We start from the raw sequence: 26873 nt of genomic DNA on the forward strand, positions 1-26873 counted from the left end.
ACGGCGCTACAGTCCAGTGGGTTGGGCAATCTCGGGTTAGAGGGCGTGGGTCTTTCGGCCGTTGGATTCCACTCCCGCTTGAATTCGACCACCCCGACGTCGTCCGGAAGCGCCCCTGACCCGCGGAAGGATCACTCGCTCTCGGAAAAGTCAGTCATTCTGCTTTATTCGCGAGCGGTGCCTTGGGCCTAGAACATCGCGGGTCCGAGCTAACCGGCCCCGCTAGCCCAGGCCCTCCTTCGAGGGCACCCCAGGACTGGGTCCCTCAGGGTCCGTACCCCTCCCCGCACCGCGGCACCAGCACGGTGGTCTCGGGCTGCGGGCAGGGAGGAAGTGGTTGCCGACGGAGAAGTCGCCCATCGCCGGGGGGGCGGTGCTTGCCGAGTTAAGGGATCGCGTGACATTAACCCGGCATCAAGCGGATCCGCCTCCCGGTCCGCCGTTACCCTTCTCGTTTGGCCCTCTGGCCGGCGTCCGCGCTTTGGCTCCGACCCGACCTCCCGGAACCGAGACAAAGGTGAGCAACGGCGCGCTTTTCAGTCCGAGCTCTCATTCGATTTAGCGGCTTTGTGTCGCCTTTTCTTTTTCTTCTTTTTTTCCTTCTTCTTCTTCCTGTGCTTCTCTTTCTTCTTCTTCTTCTGCCTCTCCTTACCTTCGGAGGAACTGGAGCTTCGGTGGCTGCTGCCGCCGTCTTCTTCCGAAGTGGAATCCTCCAGCAACTGCTTCAACTGCTGAATCCTACAACACACGAGCACTGTCCTGGTGGGCAGGGAATGCGTCTACCCGCTCTACTGCGCTGTACTCTCCCAGGCGCTCACAACAGTGCTCTGCACACAGTAAGCGACTCAATAAACCGTGACTGACCGGTAGCAAAAGACCCTCAACCTCGGCAGCCAGACCCAGGCCCGGGAACGACGACTTCCAAGCGCCTCTCGATTCACTGGTGCTAGGGCTGCCATTCTGTCCCCACATTTAACTTTACCCTCTGGGCGGATTAGCCCAGGCCTCGGAGGACATTTCCCCCAGGAAGTTTGTTCTCGAGGATTATTAAACACACATTCCCGTTAGTCTTCTACGGTCTGCTTCCAATCGCTCGGCGCGAGACGGCCTGAGCACGAGCCCCCTATGCTGTGCTCTGCATGCCGCAGGTGCCAGTCGGTCCTCTGCCCACAATGCTCCGCCCACAGCGGGTGCCCCCTCCGAAGCCAGTGATGACGACGAGGGCAGCAGATCATTCGGTGGCTCCGCCGTCGGCCGCCCCTTCAGAGCCCTCCTTAACGGCCTGGGTTCGCCTCTCCGCGGGTAGGACGCTCCATCCTTCCCTGGGGTCGGGGGACGCCCATCGGCTCCGGCCCAGGGACCGCGCCGGACTCCGGTCCGTGCGGGGCGGGACGGAGAGGGCGAGGGATTGAGGTGGGGGTACAGCCCTCTCATTAAAACAGCTCCCCGGCGCCCCGGGGAACGAGCCACCAGACCGTCAGCTCAGACACGCGACAACTGGAGGCGAAGCTCGCTCTCCGGGAGTCCGGAACGAAAATCCCAAATCCAGCGCCGCCGGGCCTAGGGCTGGCTGCTCGGACGGTTCCCTCGCCGGAGCTACGGCCCCGTTCCGCCCGAACCCGCGGGGCTCCGGGGCCCCAGCTGGGAAGAGGGCCGTGGCGAGCCCATCTCCAGCCCGGGGATTTGGTAAGTGAGGAAGTTGTGGGGTGGTCTTTGCCACCGTGGTCCTCACACCTGTAACTCTGTCATCAAACCCGTCCGCTGGCCAGCTACTCTCGGGTACCAAAGCCTCACGACCAGCCAACGGCTGTTCACCCGCTTTGGGTTTCCTGGGGCCGCATCTGTTTTCGCGCTTGTTCCCACTACGTCCGCTGACTCTTTCTGCCCGTCTTCCCCCATCTGACCGAAAGCTCCTCAAGGACAGGGACCACATCTTCTGCTTTTACTGTGTGCTCCCAAGCACCCAGTAGGTGCTCAGTAAGTACTGACGACGATAGGTGACTTCTTATTGGAAACCGGGGCCGGTCCCGGGCCTGGACTGCCGAGTGTTGCTACTCTGAAACGGGGACAGGGCAGGTGACTAGCTGTAGGCAGGCCAATCTCGTAGCTTAAGGGTTTATTTAGGCGGCCTGAGAACCGCGTCGGGCTTAGGGTGAAAGGCTTCTCTTCTGAGGGGCCCACGCTCGGGCCCGCGTCTCTGACTCTTACCCACCGATAGTTCCTAATGAAGGGCATCCGCCTCACTTGAGTTCTGGGGTGGGGGAAACGATCTCACCTCACATCCTTCTCGTGGCGCTTATTCTCCCGGATGATATCGTACATGGGGTCTTCGTGGGCCTTGAGAGAAGGGGGGAGATCTGGTTAGTATCCAGGGGGTAGGGGCGACAGGACCGTGGGGAAAGTACGTGCGGAAGCTTGTGAGTTTTCCGTGACTGAAGAAGACGCGAGCACGCCGAGTTCTCCGGAATGCTCTCCTCTGAGGGTTACACGCCTCCCCGTGGGAGGGTCCCCGATCCCAGGGCGGTTCAGAAACCTGGAGTCGCGTTTTGGGCCGACCCTCTGAAACATCACGTGAGGGCGAAAAGAATAAACCCAAAGGTTAAGGCTAAGTCCACAGCAAGTAATAACTTAGGTAGACAGATGGCGGGCGGGGGATGGCATTCCATCAATCCACGGTATTTACTGAGCACTTACTGGGCTGTAGGCTCCTTGCGGACAGGGAGCAGGTCTACCAACTTTACGACACTGAATCTTCCCAAGCGCGTGGCCTAGCGGAAAAGCCCCGGCCTGGGAGTTGGAAGGACCTGGGTTCTAGTCCCCGCTCTACCACTTGTCTGCTGTGTGACCTCGGGCAAGTCGCTTCACTTCTCTGGGGCTCCGTTTCCTCATCTGTAAAATGGGGATTAAGACCGGACGCCCCGAGTGGGACATGGGGCGATTCTTATATCTACCCCGGAGCTTAGAACGGTGCCCGGCACATAGTAAGCGCTCAACAAATACCAGAATTATTATTACTAAGCGCTTGGGAGAGTCCAATGCCATAGGGTTGGTTGACACGATCCCTGCCCTCAAGGAACTTACGGTCTAGAGGCAGAGGAAGTAAATAAATTACAGATGAGGAAATATCACCGATAGGGGAAACACATCTTTGCCATCCTACCGGCTCGGGTGGTAGGGGCGAGGGGGGGGGGGGGCGAAGCAGTCGGAAGAGGGCCGCGGCGGGTCGGGCTAGGCCAACGGTGGGGGAGGTTTCTGACTGGAAAACCAACCGCCCAGGGTGTCTCGTGGGGTGGGGGATGCTCCGGCGGAATCCCGCAGGGGACTGCGGCAGTTAAGGTTTTCCAACGGCATGGCACTGACTGACATCTTTTGTTTTCTTTCCGTTGTCGGTCCCCAGGAGGTCAAAGCGAGGCAGGGGAATTCGAGCGGGAGCGAGCCAGCGAGCGCGGGCCTGGGTTCTAATCTAATAAGAGAAGCCACGTGGCTCAGTGGAAAGAGCCCGGGCTAGGGAGTCAGAGGTCATGGGTTCAAATCCCCGCTCTACCACTTGTCAGCCGTGTGACTGTGGGCAAGTCACTTCTCTTCTCTGGGCCTCAGTTCCCTCATCTGTAAAATGGGGATGAAGACTGTGAGCCTCACGTGGAACATCCTGATTACCCTATATCTACCCCAGCGCTTAGAACAGTGCTCGGCACATAGTAGGCGCTTAATGAATACCAACTTTATTACTATTAATCTAGTCTGTTGTTGTAGGACTGGGGGCAGGTCACTTAACTGCTCTGGACCTCAGCTTCCTCAACGGTAAAATGGAAATTCAAAACCTTTTCTCCCTCCCAAGCGGGCTGTGAGCCCAGCGACGGGGAGAGATCGTGTCCCACCTGCTTCGCTCGTAGCCGCCCCAGTGCTTAGCAGAGAGCTGAGCCCGCAGTAAGCGCTTAACACATAGCACGGATGTTATTTTTATCGTGACGAAATGCGGAGTAGGAACAGGTTGCTCCAAGCCCTGCGGAGACACAGGCTCTGCACGGAACTGGTTCCGCCCGCAGAAAGCTCCTCGAAAACCTCGCGGCCGTCTCTGCCGTTTCAAAATGTTTTACGAAGAAGGATCCTCGGATGACGAGCCACGCCGCTGCTGGGTCAGCCCTGCCGTGGACTGTCCGCTCCGGGACTCTTGTCTCCAGGACACTTAAAGAAACTGTGGGATGTTACCCTCCCGGACACCCAGCCTCATCCCTGACTTTCCCTTTTACCTCCCCTCTAGAAACCCAGTAAGCACTGCTCATCTCTGGCTCTCTCCAAATTCCTTCCTGAACGAACGGATAGATTCAGCTGCACCGCTTCCATGTTATTACGGTATTTAATAAGGACTTACTGCGTACCAGCCACCGTACTATGCGATGGAGTAGATACAGGATCGGGCCATCAGGGAGCTTCTCCCCATTTTACAGATGAGGAAATGGGGGAGTGCAGACTTCCCTCCCATGCCCCCTTGGGCCTGCTTAATGGTGAAGCTGAGGTGAGAGGCAGAGAGCCCTGAGAGTTCACCCCCGCCACCGGGAAAACGGGTTTGTGTTCAATTTATTATCCGACGGACGACTCTCCCTCCCTTCAGAGCCCTACTGAAGGCCCATCTCCTCCAAGAGGCCTTCCCTGACTAAGCCCCCCTTTCCTCTTCTCCCACTCCCTTCCGCGTCTCCCTGACTTGCTCCCTCCTCCCAGCCCCACAGCACTTAGGGACATATCTGTAATTTATTTATATTAATGTCCGTCTCCCCCCGGCTCTAAGCTCACTATGGGCAGGGAATGTGACTGTTTATTGTCGCACTACATTCTCCCGAGCGCTCTGCCCCCGCTAAGCGCTCTCTAAATATGACCGAATTCATCACCTTCCAGGTTCCCCGGTACCGGTACTGTGTGTGTCCTGTCCTTCACGGCTTTGTAAACTCCAGTCCCAAATGGGGGGGGGGGGGGGGGGTGGTCTGGGTGTCGCTCTATCGACCTTCCACCTCACCCTGCGTACTGAAAGAGGAAGGGAGTAAAGGTCCGGGGACCAGCAGCGGATTGAAGTTTGGAAACCCCTGCCGGCACAGAGCCGAGCGCTTCGGCCCTTCGGTGCACGGCGGCCCGACGGGTCTGACCCGTGGTACGTGGGACCCCCCGCATCAGCTGGAGACCCCTAAAGCTTTCCCACGGGGCAGCAAAGCTCCTCTCCCACCTTGTCCTACCGCCCTCCACGGGGGACTGGCGGGGATTGTCGGCCTTACCACACGAAACTGTTCCAACTTCTGATTGCCTTTAATGAAGAACGGGCATTCTTTGTCTCCTGTCCTGTGTCCGTACTGTTTACATCGCCAGCCTGAAAGGAAGCGCATGTTGAAGGTCTATCAGACAGGATCCACCCTTACAGGTGTAGGGCCCCCAACCGTCAGGCGCGGTGGTCTGCTCTCTACATCACGGATAGCGTAAAAAGGCAACGTCATCGACACGCGGGCCCGATGGAGGAAGAGGCCGGAATCCATCGTCCCCAGAGAGCATCCTTTCCCCCCCAGCAAATCAGAAGGAGCTATTTCGGCATCGGGTCCTGTTTGGCTTCAGGGCAGTTACCCCCGGCCCCGGAGGGGGCTCAGCGGGCAAGAGGCAGAGATGAAATTAGAACCCAGGCCCCGGCTCTTTCCACCACGATCCTTTAGTTTTAATGGCTCTTATCGTAGTATTTACTGAGCACGGACTCTGTGCTCAGCACAGCATTAAGCAGTGCACGGTTACTGGGGTTGGCTCATCCCGGGCCGCTCGGGGCTCCACTTCACTCTCTCTGCTGCCGTGTCCTCGGGGTAACTTGGGGCAGAAATGACGATGGATACTTTCCCAAGCGCTTAGTACAGTGCTCTGCACAAGTAAGCGCTCGATAAATACGAGTGAATGAATGAATAAAGGACATACAGGGACCACGGGTTATTAATTCATGGTTGTCCTGGGCCCTCCTCACCACCCAAATTAGCCACTCCAGCCTCGGGGCTATCAATCAACAATTCATTCTATTTTATGGTATTTTTTAAGTGTTTACTATGTGCCGGGCACTGTACCAAGCACTGGGAGAGACACGAGCTAGTCAGGTTGGACAGGTTGCTATACTGTACTCTCCCAAGCACTTAAGTACAGTGCTCTGCACACAGTAAGCGCTCAATAAATACCACTGACTGACTGACACAGTCCACGTCCAACGTGGGGCTCCCATTTCCAATCCCCATTTTACAGATGAGGTAACGGAAGCACAGACAGGTTAAGTGCCTTGCCCGAGGTCACACGGCAGACAACTGGCCGACGAAGGGATCAGAACCCGTGCCCTCTGACTCCCAGGTCCATGATTTAACCAACGGGCCACGCTGCTTTCTTGATTTACTGGACACCTCTATGTGCCTCAGTTTCCTCAGGGGCAAAGGGGGATTAAATCCCTTATTCTTCTCTTCCCCTTAGACTGTGAACCCATCGTGGGACTGGGACTGTGTCTGAATGGATCATCTTGTAGAGCAGCAGCATGGCTTAGTGGGAAGAGCCCGGGCTTGGGAGTCAGAGGTCGTGGGATCTAATCCCGCCTCCGCCGCTTGTCAGCCGTGTGACTTTGGGCAAGTCACTTCACTTCTCTGTGCCTCGGTTCCCTCATCTGTAAAATTAAAGACCGGGAGCCCCACGTGGGACAACCTGATTACCTTGTATCTATCCCAGGGCTTAGAACAGTGCTTGGCACATAGGAAGCTGAACAAAGCAGTGTGGCTCAGTGAAAAGAGCATGGGCTTGGGAGTCAGAGGTCATGAGTTCGAATCCCAGCTCTGCCACTTGTCAGCTATGTGACTGTGGGCAAGTCACTTCACTTCTCTGTGCCTCAGTTACCTCATCTGGAAAATGGGGATTAACTGGGAGCCTCACGTGGGACAACCTGATTACCCTGCATCTACCCCAGCGCTAAGAACAGTGCTCGGCACATAGGAGGCGCTTAACAAATACCAACATTATTATTATTGTTACCAAGATTATTATTATTACTCCAGTGCTTAGTATAGTAAGCACATAGCAGCTGTTTAACAAATGCCACTGGGAAACGCCACCACCGAAGACAGGCCTAAGCCAAATGTCTGTCCTAAGACAACCAGCCCCGAGGGCTACGGATTCCGAGGGGGACACCCCCAGAGGCCGGCGATAACCGGACTCCAGCGTTAGAATCTGAATGATGTTTCTCCACTTACACTGCATAACCTTAACTTCTTTTCCCAAGGGCATCCACAGCCCTTTAGTGGGAGCATGAGCGAGAAATTCTCGGGCGTGTTCATTGCCGGGGACATCGGGAATACAGTCTTCTGGCTTGGTCTCATCTTCCTACACAAAGAAAACACTCTGTCAACAGAGGCAACAGGCACCACTAGCTTCTCTCTCTTTCTCCCACGTGCTACAGAAGAATACATTCCAGCCTTGCATTCTACCCCGTTCGGGTGGGCCGTTCGGCCGAAGTAAACATCGTCGCCAACTTCAACGCTGCTGCAAAGGGAGAGCAGCTAAAAGGAATGGAAGAAAAGTAGGGAAGCGGGAGGAATGACAGCTAAAATCACGCCGCTATTTCTGCAAACAAGGAAATGCTTCAAGGGAACAGCCTGGCTTGCCTAGATGAAGTGCTCTTTCCTTGGGGAAGCAGCGTGGCTCAGTGGAAAGGGCCTGGGTTTCGGAGTCAGAGGTCATGGGTTCGACTCCCGGCTCTGCCACTTGTCAGCTGTGTGACCGTGGGCAAGTCACTTCACTTCTCTGTGCCTCAGTTACCTCATCTGTAAAATGGGGATTAACTGTGAGCCTCACGTGGGACGACCTGATGACCCTGTATCTACCCCAGCGCTTAGAACAGTGCTCTGCACGTAGTAAGAGCTTAAAAAATACCAACATTATTATTAAGGCGGGCTGCACGGTCCAAGCAAGGCTTTTCAGAATCATCAAAAAGAGCCCCTCCTCCCAAAAGGGTGCCTTGGGTCTGGAGTGCCGAAAGTGGGCTTTAGCACCATGAACTTCCCCTCAGGCTCAGTTACATCACAAACCATCCAATCGCTTCCCGAGGAAGTGTCAAAAATGGGATGTTTTGGTCTCTCACTGGGAATGTTTGTCAATTCGAGCCCCAACACGGTATGTCTTTCAATTCTGACCTCACATTCCTCTCCCCTGAACAGTCGAGGCGGGAGTTTGGGCACAACCAGATGCAGCCGATTCGGTGTTGGATGTCGTAGCATTTGGGAGCGATCGTTCACCCAGTGAGTCAAATATTCCCTCCAGGGGGAGGGATGGGCAAGAAGCGGCTGGGGAACGGGACCAAAACAGAATGAAATCTCCCAAAGCGGGCGGAAGCGTGAAGCCGCTGCGGGCACGCCGACATCGTGGGGGTGGACAGCGGGGAAATCGACGCTGAAGAAAACTACTCAGTGGTAGGAGTCAATGCAACCGTTTAGGTAAGACATTACTAACGCCATCGATCTGCCTAAAAGGAAGCGGTTTTCTAAATCCCAATTTAGAAATGCAAAATACTCACCTTGATGAGTCCTGGAGGAGGTTTTTCATAACTGAAAAATAAAAGAAGAGAGGAAATCAAAAGCCTTGATCAATAGGCAGCTCATCACAGGAGCCGGGTTGATTTTCTACTTCAAACCCAAGCCTAAGGCACAAACAGGCCCCCAAGGGAATAGTTAGCGGTCTCAGTCAAAAGGGATACTTATGTTCCCAATCCAGGAAAGTTGGCTTTTAGTGGAAAGTGTGGGTCGACCGTGGGTGACCCGTTACCCCTGATTTCTGACCCTGGCGGGGTCGGGGAGAAAACAGTGAATCTGGAAGGAAGTCCCTCGACCCTTCCCGAGGGTCAAAAACATTCAGCGACTCCATTCTCTGAGCTAGAACAGGAGAAAAGAACCGTTAACCTCTCCGGGTCTCCCCGGAACATCCTGGGGTGACATCTATTCCAGCTGTGGAAACTGGCTCTGAAATTCCTACTCTGAGATCCAAGTTTAAAATTAACACAAAATGTCACACACTTTATCTTGCAGTGTTGAAACACTGTTGGCTGTCAAATGTTAAGCGTTTGGCCATTTTGTCTCAATTTTTTTTTTTTAATTACAAAACGGCGACAGCACAACGGCAAAGAAATCCAACAGATACAAGGAACGGACCGAAGGCCTCACGGCTGTTTGGCATCTCTTCGGCTAGCATGGAAAGGGGAGACCGAGCCTGTGGGGTCCCCCGAATCACAGCCCGTCCTCCCCCTGCCCCGCCGAGGAGCCTCCGCCATTTCAGACCGAGGTGACAGAAGCGGGGTACGAGGCGACGGGGGGGGGGGGCTTGAGGGTTTTGACCAAAAGGGATGAGCGTGTGGACAAAACCCGCACGTAGCGATACTATTGTCCGTAGAAAAGACGCTCTGTAACCACACCCTTACAGTAAACCTTGGGTAGCCCCATCCTGGAACAGTGTGTGTTCCAATCCCAGCTCTGCCGCCTGTCTGCCGTGTGACCTCGGGCCAGTCGCTTCCCTTCTCTGTGCCTCGGTTACCTCATCTCTAAAATGGGCATCGAGGCCGTGAGCCCCACGTGGGACAGGGACTGGGTCCAACGCCATTTGCTTGTATCCACCCCAGTGTTTAGCAGAGCGCCTGGCACATAGTAGGTGCTTTACAGATACCGTAATGATTACTCTTATGTTCTGGACACTTCTTCTTAGAAGACCAGCTCTGCTTTACTCTCCCAAACGGTTAGCACAATGTTCTGCACATGGTGAACCCTCAACAAATAGGACCGATTGATTACGATCTAGCACAGAGCCAGGGATGGTAGAGAGAAAGCAACCGAGGTCACGAGGAGAACCATCAGGACGCCGTCTAGATCGAGATGTAGAGGTGGCCACTGCCCTGGTTGGGGGTGGCGGGTGAAGCGGGGCCCTGCTCGCTGAGGCCTCCCGGGGGGATCAGTGCGGGAGCTGGAAGGGACTGGATCCTTGCCCCGGGCCTGACCGTGGAGCTGGTCGAAGATGTGGCTCCCTGCTCTTCCGAGAGAGATGCTTCAAATATTTATTTCCTAAAACCAGTGACATGACCACTCTACAGAAATCTGCAAGACAATGAGAGAGAATACGTGGCCCATCTGCTGAGAATATCCTCCTTGGCTTGAAATGGAAATTTATATGCCACATATCGTTTAGAGGGACCAAGAGACGATGTTTTGTAAACTTTTTCTATTAAGCGCCAAGAAAGCTGTAAAAATCTCACCCACCCAGCCAAGTTCTGCTCCAAATTTCTACAAAATATGTAGCTTATCCTCAAAATTACCAAATGTTTTAAAAACTGTAGTGTGAAACTGGATTCCCTAAAATGTGCTTTTCCCCCAACCGACTTTCTGAATGAAGAAAAGAGCTCCCTGTTTTAAAGAAGTGGAGAAATAATGCTCGACTATTCCCTGTGAGTCTTAAATTTTTCTTGGTTAACCAAGGTAAATTGGGAATTTCATTTTAAATGGCGAGAGTCACAGACGATGAGAGTCACCTCTCTTGGGGGGTGGCGAAAGCTCCAACAGCTCAAAGACACTGAATTTTAGGAAAGGAGCTGGGATAACGAGAGCACTGTTTAGGAAGAAATCGAGCGAATGGTCCCGCTGTAGCCCATTAGTGGATTTGCAAGCCTCCATCGTACGTCACCGAACCAAAACGAGGCGACCGAACAGAAGCTCAGTGTGGCTTACGGGCAGGGAAAAGGAGGTCGGAGGGAAGAGGTCATTCTTTCCCAATCTGAACTCTCCTCCAAGAGGAGAACAGGGGAAGTCTTGAAGAGAATGTACAAGGGGCTGCCAGAGCTAAAAATAAAAGATTCTCCAGCTGTATCAGAAGTGGGGAGCCGTCCAGGGGATAGGAGGCATTGACAACTGTGAAGAAGCAAGCAAATAGCTGCGAAGGGCTATAGTTTTCCGTTTAGTTTTTCCTGAGGAAAACGTTGAGGAGATTCTCACCCTCAAGTTGGTCTTTTGGAGCAGGCAGGTCAGAGAAAGTGGTTAAGTGATTAAAGGAAACGGAAATCAAGAGCTCCTCCTCCTTTAGGCCGCAAACTTCTCCGAGGCAGGGATCAATTAATCGTATCTACTGAGCGCTTACCCTGGGCAGAGCACTGCACCAAAGACTTCGGAGAGTACAATCCAACGGATCTGGACGACAAGTCTCCCGCCCATAAGAAGCTTACTGTCAGGAGGAGGAGCTGTGTCTTGTCTACTCATTCAACTGCCCCCCTCCCCCAAAACACACAGCACAGGGCTCTGCACAGAGTAAGTGCTCCTAAAATACTTCGGGGTTGATGGTTCCGTCGGAATCGGCAGGGGAAACTGTCGGTAACTCAGGTGTTTTTAAGTCCCCCTCCCCCTTACAAGAAAAAGAAAAGGAAGAAATCGTACCCTCCGGGCTCCAGGCTTTTCCCGTTGAAACATCTCACGTTAGGGACCTCCCCTTCACCTCAAACCGTCGTTCACTCACACTGAGCCAGAGATACTCAAAATTCAGCCGTGTCATCTTTCTCCAGACGGTAAGCTCGTTACGGGTCGGAGAACGAGTCTAATTCCATCCTACCGTACTCTCCCAGGTGCCTAGTACCGAGTAAGCGCTCGATAAATACCACTGATCGATTGACTCTTTCTGGAGGAGCCCGAAACAGCGGCAACCAAAGCAGGAGAGAATAGAAAATACTCCCTGAATGATCTGCATGAACTCTTTTGTAGAGGCACTCGATAAAACCTACCGATGGACTGTGTCGCCTCAAAGTCATAGGGCACTGGAGAAGCAGCGTGGCCTAGTGGAAAGAACGCTGCCTGGGAGTTAGGGGACATGGGTTCTAACCCCGGTTTCACCGCTCCCCCGTTGGGTGACCTTGGGCAAGTCGTTTAATTTCTCTTCGCTTCCGTTTCCTCACTGGGAAAATGGGGAGTCGATCTCTGTCCCCCCGCATTTAGACTACGCACCCTGGATTACCTTCTTATCTACCCCAGTGCTTGGCCCATAGTATATAAAACACCCTAATTATTATTAGGCGTACCGATATCACGTCCCAGTGCCCGACATAACGACTGGATACGCAAAAGGACTCTGAAGTCCCCCATGTTAAAAACCTCCATGTAACCTATCATTCCAAATAACCACTGAACTGGAGCCTAACTCCTCCATATAATAAGGGATCCAGAAGTGACCCTGAGGATTATAAAATGGGAAAGTCATTTCTAAACCTGGAAAATCGATAGGATTTATCGAGTTTAGATCAGTGAGCACCTTCACATACCAAACCTACTAGATGAAAGAAAACGTGGTTTTTGTAAGGAGAAATTACGCCGCTCCAGTCTTGTCATTTTTTGAAGGAGTCCATCAACTTATAGTTGGAGGGGAGGCAGGGATGAAATTTATCATTTCAAAAGTCCTCTGACGCTTCCACGGCGAAAGTTTTCTAAACAGTCTGCCCCCAAAACTGATTAAAGATAGGAGAGCGACCGCCCCGTTTCAGGACGGAGAAAGGTGAGAGGGGTCATGCGGCGATCGGGGTGGAGCTCGTTTTGGTCAACATTTGCAAAAAGTATCTGGAAGGAGGAGCGTGTCATGAGATCTACCAGTGTGTAGGTGGCATTCGGGCTTCTCGGGGGCTAATGGGAGGAAACTGCAGGTGATCTCATCCCGCTGAGCGAGCACGACCACGTGCCTGCCTCGGCGTGAGCATGTGCAAAGCCAGGCGACTAGGGAAAAATAATCCCAGACTCCCGGAGAGTCTGAATTACCGGTCCCTGATTCCGGAAAGAGCTCGAATTGGTCTAGAGAAGCAGCGTGGTTCAGTGGAAAGAGCACGGGCTTTGGAGTCAGGGCTCATGAGTTCGAATCCCAGCTCTGCCACTTGTCGGCTGTGTGACTGTGGGCGAGTCACTTAACTTCTCTGTGCCTCAGTTCCCTCATCTGTAAAATGGGGATTAAGACTGTGAGCCCCACGTGGGACAACCTGATTCCCCTATGTCTACCCCAGCGCTTAGACCGGTGCTCGGCACATAGTAAGCGCTTAACAAATACCAACATTATTATTAATGGGCGGCAGCCAATAAACAACCGAGTACCGAAAAACCAAAAGCAAAAAACCAAAAGGCAGAGTTTTCCCACTACGTGGCGACCGAAGAATGTCTGCACCTCAAAAGCTGCATGCAGTTCTGGCTGCTGAATAATAATGATTATGGCATTTGTTAAGTGCTTACTAGGTGTCCGAGCACTGTTCTAAACGCTGCGGTAAATACAAGATCATCAAAAATTTCAGGGACGTGACGGAGCCGGAGAAGCAGCGTGGCCTAGGGGTAAGAGCACGGGACGGGGGGTGGCCAGACGACCTGGGTTCTAACCCCAGCTCTGCCAACTGGTAGCCGTGTGACCTTGGGCAAGTCATTTAACTTCTCTGTGCCTCAGTTTCCTCATCTGTAAAATGGGGATTCAATGCCCGTTCTCCCTCCTACTTAAAACTGTGAACCCCACGTGGGACAGGGACCGAGTCCAACCGGATTAACTTGCATCTACCCCAGGGCCTGGAACGGTGCTTGACGCATAGTGAGAGTTCAACAGATGCCATAATAATGATAATCGTTTCGAGCAGTTACCTAAAAAAACCTGAAATACGATCAGAGGGACAGACTGTGAGCCCCATGTGGGGCGGGGAATGTGTCTGACCTGACCCTCTTGTACCTACCCCAGCATTTAGTACAGTGCTCGTCACAGAGTCCGAGTGCGCACTCTGAATGGAGAAGCATAACTAGGAGGACTTTTCGGTGTGGAAAGTTGCAGGAAAGGGAGCGGATTGCAGCCTGCAGGATCCCGGCGGGCTTTAGCAGAGCAGACATGAAATTGCTATTCATCAAATCCCACGTCGTCAGACCCGAGGGGCACCTCAAGGGGAGCTCGGCCGGGATGGTTTAAAACAGCTAACAGTGGGTTGGTTGTTCGGCTCCGCCGTCGGTCTCGCACCACCAACAGCCAGCCCTGGAACACCTCCACCCTTCGCTTCCTCTGCTAGGCCTGCAAATATTTGCCAGCTGCTTTCCTGACAAGATTCTGAACCATCGGGCAGGAGGAGCAGAAAGTGCCCCCCCGCCCCATCTTCTCATCTTTCTAATAATAATTATAATGGTATTTGTTAAGCGCTGACTAAGCGCTTGGGTAAATACAATCGCGTGGGGCTCACGGGCTAAGGGGGAGGAAGAACAGATATTTAATCCCCATTTTACAGATGAGGAAACTGAGACACGGACAAGGTCACGCAGCGGTACGTGGCAGATCTCCTGCCTCCCAAGCCCGTGTTCTTCCCACCAGACCGCGCTGCTTTCCAGCCCCTTCTTCTCGCTTTCCCCAGCCTGAACTCCCTCCCAACTTCCGATCCACCGGTCGACTGCTCGCCCCACCTTCAGAGCCCTTCTGAAAGCCCAGCTCCTCTAGGAAGCCTTTATTTCAATCGAATCAATGGAATGCATTGAACTCTGTGTGCTGAGCACTCTCCTAAGCGCTTGGGAGGGTAGAATACCGTAGGGTTGGCAGATAAAACCCGGGGTGAAGTGTGTGAGCTGCACGGTAGAAGATGAGTAAAGAGGGGCAGGAGGTGGTGAGCTGACTGAGTGCCTTAAAAGCAACGGCCGAGAGTGTCTATTCGATGCAGAGATGGATAGGCAGCCATCGGAGGGTTTGGAGGAGTGGGGAGACGTGGACGGATTGGTTTGTTATTTTGAAAAAGATGATCCGGGCAGCAGAGTGAAGTATGGACTGGGGGGGGGAGAGGTAGGGAGGTGGCCGATACAGAAGCAGCGTGGCTCAGTGGAAAGAGCACAGGCTTTGGAGTCAGAGGTCATGAGTTCGAATCCCCGCTCTGCCACTTGTCAGCTGTGTGACTGTGGGCAAGTCACTTAACTTCTCGGTGCCTCAGTTACCTCATCTGTAAAATGGGGATGAAGACTGTGAGCCCCACGTGGGACATCCTGATTCCCCTGTGTCTACCCCAGCGCTTAGAACAGTGCTCGGCACATAGTAAGCGCTTAACAAATACCAACATTATTAAGTCCTGGATAATTGCTTGGATCAACACGGTAACGGTTCGGATGGACGGGAGGGGTCGGATTCCGATATCCCAAGTTTTGTCAACTCACCAGCCACCTTTAGCTGATACACAGAAACCCATCCTCGCTACTTGTGTCTCTATGTAGAACCGAAGCATATGTATAAGAGAAGATATATTCCATCATTCATCCTGCTAGTTCATCCTGCCTTGTGTATTGTGTCTCCCAGCGCTTAAAACAATGCTTCGCACATCGTAAGCGCTTAACAAAAACCATTCTTCTTCTTCTTCTCTGGGCCTCGGTTCCCTCATCTGTAAAATGGGGATTAAGAGGGCGAGCCTCATGTTAGACTGTGAGCCCGTCGTTGGGCAGGGATTGTCTCCATCTGTTGCCCAACTGTATATTCCAAGAGTTTAGGTCGTGGGTTCTAATCTCAACTCCGCCACCTGTCTGCTGTGTGACCTTGGATGAGTCACTTAACTTCTCTGTGCCTCAGTTACCTCATCTGTAAAAATGGGGATTAAAAAATGTGAGCCCCACGTGGGACAATCTGATTACCCTGCGTCTACCCCAGCGCTTAGAACAGTGCTCTGCACATAGTAAGCGCTTTACAAATACCATAATTATTATGATTATCGTGGCCTCTATTTATAAAACGTTTTGGAATGCTCCTCCCTTTCCTTAGACTGCAAGCCCCCCGAGGACAGGAACCACGTGTTGAGAAGCGGCGTGGCTTAGTGGAAAGAGCCCGGGCTGGGGAGTCAGAGGACGTGGGTTCTATTCCCGGCTCCGCCACTCGTCTGCTGGGTGACCTCGGGCAAGCCGCTTCACCTCTCTGGGCCTCAGTGACCTCCTCTGGAAAATGGGGATTAAGACGGTGAGCCCCGCGGGGGATGACCCGATTAGCTTCTACCTACCCCAGTATTTAGAACAGTGCTTGGCACAGAGTAAGCGCTTAACCAATACCACAATAATTATTATTACGTGTTTTGCAGCTGACGTTCTCCTCCGAGAGCTTAGTGAGGTAATTTGAGCACGGGCGATGCTCAATCAGTAAATCGATCGGTGATATTTATTATTATGGTCGGCAGAGCTCTGAACTAAGCGCTTGGCAGAGCACAATGAAACAGAGCGTGCAGACACGATCCCACCGTAAGGAGCTTCGAGTCTAGACGGAGAGACAGACGTCAAAGTAAATAAATTATGGCTACGTCCACAGACGCTGTGAGGCTGAGGGTCGGGTGAATACGAAGCGCTCCAAGGTAGCGATCCAACCGCACAGGCAAGGCAGAAGTGGGAGGGGAAGAAATGAGGGCTCAGCGGGGAGGGCTTCTTGGAAGACCTATGATTTTAATAAGGCTTCGAAGGCGGGGAGAATCGCGGCGGCCTGTCGTATGTGAAGGAGGAGGGAGTTCCAGGACAGAGGGAGGACGCGGGCAGGGGGTGAGCAGCCGGCCAGACAAGATCGAGGTACGGCGAGTTGGAGCGGGAAGAGCAGTGTTTGCCAACTGAATTACAGGAGGAAGAAGGGGAACAGAAAACACTGAGTAAGGCCTTCCCGTTTGATGAAGAGGTAGATGGGCAACCGGGGAAGGTTCTCGAGGACTGGGGAGACGTGAACCGAACGGTAAATACCACCGAGCGACTGGAGAATCGATACCCGGGGATGAAGACTTTAAGCTTCCCGCGGGCAGGGATCACGTCTACCGACCCGTCGTACTGTAGTCTCCCAAGCTCTCGCTACAGCTCTCGGCTCACGCGGTCAGTAAATACCGCTGACCGACTGATCGGCAGAGCGTAACGGCTTCCGGGTGGGAAAACGACTACACATTCGGTAGGCGCTTCTTAAAACGAAAACCGCGGACCCAACCGGGGAGGGGGAGGCGACTTCGCTTACAAAGGAGTCCTCTGTGTTGCAGTCTGAAGAATTTATTAAATCACCTAAGTTTTACTGGGCACCGCAATGTCTTTGACGTGTCCGCTCGGGCCTCCACCTTCGTCCACGCCCAATTTCGGCGCGCTGCGTTCTCTTCGGGTGACCTGCCCGGCCGAGCGGAGCGGCAAAGAACGCCGATACTCAATGCTCATTAATCGACAGCGCTCCCAGGACGGTCCGTCTCTTGGCCCGCTCTCTGAACTTGAATTCTGACGGTAGGGCAGGCGGGTGAAAATGCTCGAGAGGGTCCCCGGGCTTTCGGCGGCAGCCCAGGTCTCCGAGCGGCGGAGGGGCCTAGAGCTTTACCGGAGTCGGATCTACGTCGTCACGTGCGACACGATGAGGGCTTGGAAGGTGGAGTCAGGATACACCTCTGATCCAATCAATCAGTGGGGTTTACTGAGCGCGTTACTGTGTGCACAGCATTTTACTAAGCACTTAGGAGAGCACGATAAAACCGTTGGTAGACGTGTTCCTTGCCCACAAGGAGTTTACTGTGTAGAAGGGGAGAGAGACAGTAACCTGAATTAATTCTCGATATGAACAGAAGTTCTGTGCGTAGAGGGTGGGGTAACTATCAAGCGATTCAAGGGTTCAGATTCAAGTACATATGGGAAGCGAGAAGAGGGAGTAGGGGGGAAAAAGGGCTTAATCAGGGAAGACCTCTTGGGGGAGGTGGGATTTTACTACGGATTTTAATGATCCGCTGGGAAATTCTTCCGATTCAAGGAGCTCCTGAGCAGCAACAAAGACGATAATAATAATTAGTATGATGATATTGGTCAAGTGCTTATTACGTGCCAGGCGCTGAACTAAACACGGGGTGGATACAAGCAAATCGGGTTGGGCAGAGTCCCTGTCCCACATAATAATGTTGGTTTTTGTTAAGCGCTTACTATGTGCAGAGCACTGTTGTAAGCACTGGGGTACATACAGGGCCATCAGCTCGTCCCACGTGAGGTTCACAGTCCCAATCCCCATTTTACAGATGAGGTAACTGAGACACAGAGAAGTTGCCCACAGTCACACAGGTGACAAGTAGCAGAGCCAGGATTCGAACCCATGACCTCTGACTCCCAAGCCCAGGCTCTTTCCACTGAGCCACGCTGCTTCTCTGCACAGGGGGCTCACGATCTCAATCCCCATTTGACAGATAGGGTTCTAATCGTGGTGCTCCGCTCCCACGTGCCCGGTCCGTCACCTCGGGCACGTCTCAACTTCTACGTGTTTTCATCTCCTCATCTGTAAAACGGGGATTCTGTACTACCCTTCCTCCTACTTAGACCGTCAGCCCCATGTGGGACTGGAACTTGGTCAGATGTGCCTGACGTGTACTTAACCCAGAGCTCAATGGAACGGCTGGCACAGGGTTGAGTTCTCAACGAATTCCACGACGATAATTTCGATTCCCGCTCCGTGGCCCGCGTGATCTCCAGCCACGCGGAAGTGGTAAACCGGGTCCGCCCGGGAAAAGGCTGAGATCTGGCTTTGTGGGATGGGATCGGGACAATCACTGTCACCTTGGGCAAGGCGCCGGGGCGTCCAGGGCAAAGCCCGGCTACGGTCGGGTACCGTAAAAGGCGGCTAGAGCAGCCCACGACCAGATTAACAGGCTGTGGGGTAAAAGCCCCTGGTTTGGGGGCAGCCTGGGATAGGGCTTCTCTTTCTCCATCCCAGTGAGGACTGGCCTAGAAGGCTGCAGGAGGTTCAACGCTGAGGTTCAATTCCCTCTGTCGCACCCCCTAAGCATTTTGATAGTGACCGTCCCTCCCAAAGTACTTGTGGACAGATCTGTCCCTCTAGCTCGTTGAGGGCAGGCAACATCTACCAATTCTATTACATTGTACTCTCCCAAGCGCTTAATACAGTGCTCTGCACCTAGAAAGCCCTCAATAAATATTGTTGATCGATCTTTAAAACCACGATAAGAATTGTGGTACGTGGCAGGTACGTTTCATGTTATTCTGTACTCTCCCGAGCGCTTCATACAGTGCTCTGCACTCAGTAAGTGCTCAATAAATGCTACCGAACCCACTTAAGCACTCCGAGCCATCCACCGATCAAAGTGATGGGATAAATGCAAGATAATCAGGTCCCACGTGGGACTCCTGGGTTAAGTAGAAGGGAGAACACGGGATTCATTCATTCAGTCACAGTTTATTGAGCGCTTAGTGTGTGCAGAGCACTGTACGAAGCAACCGGGAGAGTACAAAGCAACGATAAACTGAGACATTCCCTGCCCACGATGAGGGTACAGTTTAGAGGAGGAGGCAGACATCGGTATAAATTACAGATGAGCGCATGAGTGCTGTGGGGCGGGGAGGCAGGGTGAATAAAGGCAGTCGGGACGATGCAGCGGGAGGTGAAGAAAGGAAAAGAGGGTTCAATCAGGGAAGGCCTCTGGGAGGAGATGTGCTTTCAATAAGACTCTGGAGGGAGGGCAGGGGGCGGAGAATCACTGTCCGTCGGATTTGAGGAGGGACGGCGTTTCAGGCCAGAGGCAGAACGCAGGCGAGGGGTCAACGGACGAGATGGAGGTACGGTGAGAAGGTCAGCATTAGAGGAGCGGAGCGTGCGGGGTAGGCTGCGGTAGGAAAGTAGCACGGTGAGGTAGGAGGGGGCAGGCGACCGACCGCTTTGAAGCCGCGGGTGAGGAGTTTCCGTGTGACGCGGAGGTGGATGGGCAACCACTGGAGTTCCCTGAGGAGTCGGGGAAACGTGGCCTGAACATTTCTGTAGAAAAACGACCCGGCCAGCAGAGTGAAGTACGGACCGGCGCGGGGAGGGTCAAGAAGCCGGGAGGTCAGCGAGAAGGCCGATACAATAACCAAGGCGGGGGAGGATAAGTAATGACGACGTCATCTGTTAAGTACTTACTACGCGCCAGACACTGTACTGAGAGCCGGGGTCGTTACATTAACACGGTAGCTGTTGGGGCGGAGAGGAAAGGGAGGATTTTGGTAACGTCACGCAGGCGGAACCGACGGGATTTAGGGACGGATTGAATACGTGAGTTGAACGAGGGAGAGGAGTCAAGGATGACGTCAAGGTTATGGGCTTGTGAGCCAATTCCCCCTCACACCTAGACCGTAAGCTTGTTGTGGGCGGGAAATGTGTCTGTTTATTGTTGAATCGTACTCTCCCAAGCACTTTTTACCGTGCCCTGCATTCATTCGATCGTATTCAGTAAGCACTTACTGTGTGCTGAGGACTGTACAGAGTGCTTGGGAAAGTATTGTACAGCCGTAAGGAGAGACAATCCCTGCCCCAAATGAGCTCACAGTCTAGAGGGAGGAGGCAGACATCAATACAAGATAAACAGATATCAATATAAATAAAGTGACGGATCTATACATGAGTGCTGTGGGGCGGGGAGAGGGGGTGGGGAGAGCAAAGGGAGCGAGTCGGGGTGACGCGGAAGGGAGTGGGAGATGAGGAAAAGCGGGGCTTAGTCTGGGAAGGCCTCTCGGAGGAGATGGGCCTTCAGCTGGACTCTGAAAGGGGGAGAGTCACTGTCTGGAGGATCAGAGGAGGGAGGGCGTTCCAGGCCAGAGGCAGGACGCGGGCCAGAGAGAGGCGAGACGGAGGCACGGCGAGTCGGTGAGCGGCAGAGGAGCGGAGCCTGCGGGCCGGGCTGTAGAAGGAGAGAAGGGAGGTGAGGTAGGAGGGGGCCGGGCGATGGAATGCTCTAAAACCTAAGGTGAGGAGTCTGTCTGAAACAGAGGTGGACAGGCAACCACTGGAGATTTTTGAGGAGGGGGTTGACATGTCCTGAAGGTTTCTGTAGAAAGATGATCCGGACAGCGGAGGGAAGTATGGACCGGAGCGGGGAGAGGCAGGAAGTTGGGAGGTCAGCAAGGAGGCTGATCTAGGCGGGAGAGGATGAGTGACCGACCGTATTAACACGGGAGCGGTTTGGACGGACCGCAAAAGGTGGATTTCCCAGTAAACGACTCGACAGATACGAAAGGACGAACGAACGAAAGGAAGGACGGTGGCGCCGGCTACGGCGATGGGAAAGTCAGGGGGAGGACGAGGAGTTCTGATTCAGACACGTCAAGCTTGAGGTGACAGAAGGATATCCAAGAAGAGATCCAAGGGCATCCCCAATTTGCAGACGAGGGAACCGAAACCCAGAGAATAACAACGGTGGTATCTGTTAAGCGCTTACTATGTGCCGAGCCCCGTTCTAAGCGCTGGTAAGTCGAGCGACCCGCTCAAGGTCACACAGCAGACGAGCGGCAGGGTCGGGACGAGAACCCAGGTCCTCCGACTCCCGAGCCCGGGTTCCGAGGCACCGAGAAGTAGAGCGACTCGCCCGAGGTCACACAGCAGACACGTTCCCTGCCCACACCTAGCTAACAGTCTAGAGAATACTAGTATTCGTCAAGCGCTGCTTCTCACCACTGCTGTCCTTACTTGTAATTTATTTTAAAGTCTCTCTCCCCCAGCTAGATTGTAAACCCCTCGAGGGCAGGGCTCAGGCCTACCAACTCGACTGTACTCTCCCAAGAGTTCGGGGCAGGGCTCTGCCCGTTAGGTCCTCAATACCAGGGACCGATCGATGGGGCGTTTTCACCCGGCTTCATTCGGGGATGTGTCAAGTGCCTCCCGACGCGCCGAGCGGGGTGCTTAAATGTGGGGACAGATGGAAGCTCCTCCGATGGGACACGACCCCTGTTCCACATGGGGCTCGCCCACCCGACGCCGTCCCGGTCCTCGGGCCCGGGGCCCCGACCCCTTCCCCGCGCCCCCGCCGGCCCGCCCGCCGGGGCTCTCCTGGACCCGGGGGGAACCCGCCACCTCCTCCGGGAGGTGGGTCTGGGAGACGGTGACGGGGAGAGACAGAGAGAGGGAGGGGGAGAGGGAGAAAGAGAGAGATGGGGGAGAAGAGGGGGAGGGAAGAGAGAGACAGAGAGAGAAGGAGGGGAGAGAGAGGGAGGGGAGAGAGAAAGAGAAACGGTGATGGGGAGGAAAGAGAGACGGAGGGAGGGGGAGGCAGAGAGATGGAGAGGGAGGGGAGAGAGAGAAATAGAGATGGGGAGACAGGGGGAGGGGGAGAGAGAAAGAGAGAGACGGGGGAGAAGGAGGGAGGGAAGAGAGAGACAGAGAGAGAAGGAGGGGAGAGAGAGAGAAACAGAATGATGGGGGAGGAAAGAGAGATGGGGGGGCAGAGAGACGGACAGGGAGGGGAGAGAGAGTAACAGAGAGATGGGGAGACGGGGGGGGGGGAGAGGAGGGAGACGGGGGAGGGGAGACAGAGAGATGGAGAAGGAGGGGAGAGAGAGAAAGAGATGGGGAAGAGGAGAGAGACAGAGGGAGGGGAGAGAGAGAAACAGAGATGGGGGAGACAGAGAGGGGGAAAGGAGAGAGACAGAGGGAGGGGGAGACAGAGACGGAGAGAGAGAAGGAGGAGAGAGAGGGAGGGGAGAAAGAGAAACAGAGAGATGGGGGAGACGGAGAGGGGGAGGGGAGAGAGATATGGCGGGGGAGAGAGAGAGAGATGGGGAGCGAGAGACGGAGGTTGGGGGGGAAGAGAATGGGGGGAGACGGGGGGCAGAGAGATCTAGAGAGGGGCTGGGGGGGGGGGAGAGGAGGAGAGGGAGGAGGAGAAAGAGAGAGGGGGGCGGCGGGGGCGGGGCCCGGGCCCGGTCCCCCCGGCGGGTCGGTCGGTCGGTGCGGCCTCCGTCCCCGGGCCCGACCCCGACCCCGACCCCGACCCCGTCCCGCCCCCGGCGCGGGGCTCACAAGGACTCCAGGTGCTGGAGCTGCTGCAGCTGCTGCGATTCCCGCCGCCGCCTCTTCTGCTCGCCCCGACAGCGACGCTGCTGCTGCTGCTGCTGCAAATGCAACTGCTGCAACTGGTGCAGCTCGGCCTGCGCCGCCGGGCTCCGGCCCCGATCCCCATCCCGGCCCCGGCCCCGGCCCCGATCCCGCCCGCGGCTCCGGCTGCGGCTCCGGCTGCGGCTGCGGCTCCGGCTGCGGCTCCGCTCCCTCCCCGCCCGGCGGGCGCGGCGGGACATGGCCCGCCCCGGATGGCGCCGCAGAGGACGGGACGCGGGAGGAGGGACGGGGGGGAGGGAGGGAGCGCGGCCCGGTGCGGGGGTCCCGGGGGGCGACGCCGGGGGGGGGGGGGGGGAAGGGAAGGGGGAACCCCCTTCCCGCCGCTGCGGCAGTTTCGCAGGCGGGGGGGAGGGAGGGAGGGAGGGAGGGAGAGCCGCGGGGGGCGGGGCCGGCGGGCACGGACGGGGAAGCGGCCGGGGGCGGGGCCTGTGTGGAGGGGCGGGGCCTGCAGGGAGGGGGGAAAGGGGCGGGGCCTGGCGTGGAGGGGGCGGGGCCTCAGGGACGGAGAGAAGGGGCGGGGCCTGCAGGGATGGAGGGAAGGGGCGGGGCCAGGACTTGAATTCCCCCTCCCTCTCCCCCCCTCCCCCCCCGGAAGTGGCTCCTGAGGCGAGGCCCGCGCGGCCGAGGGACGGGCCCGAAGCGCGGCCCCGCGCGCCCTGATCCCCCTGCTAATAATCCTCGTAATCATCCTCATCCCGACGGCATCTGTGAAGCCCTTGCTGAGCGCCCCGCCCGGCGCTGGGCCGCCCCCGCCCTTCCCCTCCCCCCCCCCCATTTGGCAGCCGAGGGGACCGAGGCGGCTCCGCCCGCCCGCCCGACGCCACCCGGCAGACCAGAGGAGGGGCCGGGATTAGAACCCAGATCCCCCCCCCCACTCCCCGGCCACGCCGCTTCATTCATTCATTCATAATAAGAATGTTGGTATTTGTGAAGCGCTTACTAGGTGCCAAGCACTGTTCTAAGCGCTGGGGGAGACACAGTATTTCAATAGTATGTATTGAGCGCTTACTATGTGCAGAGCACTGTACTAAGCGCTTGGGATGAACAAGTCGGCAACAGATAGAGACGGTCCCTGCCGTTGGACGGGCTTAGGAATCAGGTTGTCCCACCTGGGTCTCCCAGTCTTCATCCCTATTTTCCAGATGAGGTAACTGAGGCCCAGAGAAGTGAAGTGACTTGCCCCAAGTCACCCAGCTGACCAGTGGCAGAGCCGGGATTCGAACTCATGACCTCTGGCTCCCAAGCCCGGGCTCTTTCCGCTGAGCCACGCTGCCTCTCATCCCACCCCGTCACGTGCCTGCGGCGTCACCTTCCCTCCTCGGTGCCTCGGTTCCCTCATCCGTAAAATGGGCACCGAGACTGTGAGCCCCGCGTGGGACGGGCACTGGGTCCGGCCCGATTTGTTTTTCTATGCCCCAGCGCTTAGTACAGGGCTTGGCACACAGTAAGCACTTAACAAATAATAATGTTGGTGTTTGTTAAGCGCTTACTATGTGCAGAGCACTGTTCTAAGCGCTGGGGGAGATACAGGGTAGTGGGGTTGCCCCACGTGGGGCTCACAGTTAATCCCTATTTTTCAGATGAGGTAACTGAGGCCCAGAGAAGTGAAGTGACTTGCCCCAAGTCACCCAGCTGACGAGTGGCAGAGCCGGGATTCGAACTCATGACCTCTGACTCCCAAGCCCGGGCTCTTTCCGCTGAAGTGAAGTGACTTGCCCCAAGTCACACAGCTGACGAGTGGCAGAGCTGGGATTCAAACCCATGACCTCTGACTCCCAAGCCCAGGTTCTTTCCGCTGAGCCACGCCGCTTCTCTACTGTTATTCGCTAGACTGTAAGCTAGTTATGGGCTGGGAATGTGTCTGCTGGGTGACCTTGGGAGAGTCGCTTTACCTCACGGCGCCTCAGTCACCTCATCTGAGGTATCTGAGGCCCAGACAAGTAAAGCGACTTAATAATAATAATAATATTCATATTTGTTAAGCGCTTACTATGTGCAAAGCACTGTTCTAAGCGCTCGGGTAGATACAGGGTCATCAGATTGTCCCACGTGAGGCTCACAGTCTTCATCCCCATTTTCCAGGTGAGGGAACTGAGGCACGGAGAAGTGAAGTGACTTGCCCACAGTCACACAGCTGACAGGTGGCGGAGCCGACATTAGAACCCGTGACCCCTGACTCCTAAGCCCGGGCTCTTTCCACTGAGCCACGCTGCTTCTCGTGTAACAAGACTGTAAACTCCCCAAAGTCTTTGTATTGTACGCTGGAACGGTCAGTACGGCGCTCTGCACGGAGCAAGCTTTCGATAGATACTACGGATCAACTGATTGAAAGATAGATTGATAGAGAAGGAGCCCGGCACGGGCACGGGAGTTCGAAGGTCGTGGGTTCCGATCCAGGCCCTGCCACCTGGGTGCCGTATGACGTGGCTCAGTGGAAAGAGCCTGGGCTTCGGAGTCAGAGGTCATGGGTTCGACTCCCGGCTCTGCCCCTCGTCAGCTGTGTGACCGTGGACGAGTCACTTCACTTCTCTGTGCCTCAGTTACCTCATCTGGAAAACGGGGATTAACTGCGAGCCTCACGTGGGACGATCTGATTCCCCTGTATCTCCCCCAGCGCTTAGAACAGTGCTCTGCACATAGTGCTTAACAAATACGAATATTCTTATTATTATTAAGTCGCTTTACTTGTCTGGGCCTCAGATACCTCAGCTGGAAAATGGGGACCGAGACCGCGAGCCCCACGTGGGGCGGGGACTGGGTCCAACCCGACTGGCTTGTATCCACCCCAGAGCTCAGTACAGTGCCTGGCACATAGCACTTCACAAATACCGTAATTATTATCATCGAAATAGGCAGGCAGGGGGATGGGGGAAAGGGTGGCTTCTATCAACCTGGAGCCGATCGTGAGGTCGACGATCGTTCTTCCCGTCAGGCTAGACGGCGATATTCGCAACCTCTCGCCGTGGGACGGGCGCCAGACAGGCATTCAGTATAACCTTGCGGAGAGGGTAAAAATAACACCCTACACGTTTTTAGCCCGGCACGTGAAATTTGCCCCACACTCGATGTTATCGATAGCCGTGCCCCGCAGCGGCCTCCAGCAGTTCCTGGACCGACGTGTGGGGTAAGATATCTTTCATGATTATTTAAATACTTCATTCGGTAGTATTTATTGAGCGCTTACTATGTGCAGAGCACTGTACTAAGCGCTTGGAATGGACAAGTCGGCAACAGATAGGGACAGCCCCTGCCCTCTGACGGGCTTAGGGTCTAATCGGGGGAGACGGACAGACGAGAACAATGGCGATAAATAGAGTCAAGGGGAAGGACATCTCATTAAAACAATAGCAAATAAATAGAATCAGGGTGATGTACATCTCATGAAACAAAATAAATAGGGTGATGAAGATATAATAGGGTGATTACGGGCACACCGCCTGTTTCCATTTTTCCCGGCTTTAAGTGTCTTCCGGCCAAGACCGTTGAGCCTCCGCTGATTTACACAACCATTAAGCTAGACTTCCGACCTACCCCCTTCTAAAATGTCTCTTTCTGTTTTCCCAGTCCATCGGTGGTTTTATTGAGTACTCACCGTGTGCACTGTGCTAAGCACTTGGGAGAGTACAACAGAGTCGGTAGACGAGCTTACAGTCTAGAGGAGGAAGCAGATGTGATTAATAACTGCCTCAGTTACCTCATCTGTAAAATGGGGATTGACTGTGAGCCCCACGTGGGACAACCTGATTCCCCTGTGTCTACCTCAGCGCTTAGAACAGTGCTCAGCACATAGTAAGCGCTTAACAAATACCAACATTATTATTAATAATAGTAATAATTGTGGTATTAAGTGCTTACTATGTGCCGGGCACTTTACTGGGGTTGGAAACAAGCAAATGGGATTGGACAGAGTCCCCGTCCCACATGGAGCTCACGGCCTTAATCCCCATTTTACAGATGAGGTAACTGAGGCACAGAGAAGTGAG

The 26873-nt window shown here is 54.7% G+C and overlaps 1 protein-coding gene across 1 annotated transcript; it reads right to left on the bottom strand.

The window, feature by feature from the left end:
- Positions 1–144: 144 nt before the first annotated feature.
- On the bottom strand, positions 145–23069 carry RP9 (RP9 pre-mRNA splicing factor). Its single transcript, XM_029049591.1, has 6 exons — positions 22795–23069; positions 8561–8591; positions 7242–7371; positions 5265–5356; positions 2276–2337; positions 145–738 (listed from the first exon to the last, which is right to left on the bottom strand). Exons 1-6 carry the CDS (start codon positions 23067–23069, stop codon positions 537–539), a joined length of 792 nt encoding a protein of 263 aa, XP_028905424.1. The 3' UTR covers positions 145–536.
- Between the last annotated feature and the right edge of the window lie 3804 nt (positions 23070–26873).

This window comes from Ornithorhynchus anatinus, chromosome 21, assembly GCF_004115215.2.
Source record: "Ornithorhynchus anatinus isolate Pmale09 chromosome 21, mOrnAna1.pri.v4, whole genome shotgun sequence".
Lineage (NCBI taxonomy): Eukaryota > Metazoa > Chordata > Mammalia > Monotremata > Ornithorhynchidae > Ornithorhynchus > Ornithorhynchus anatinus.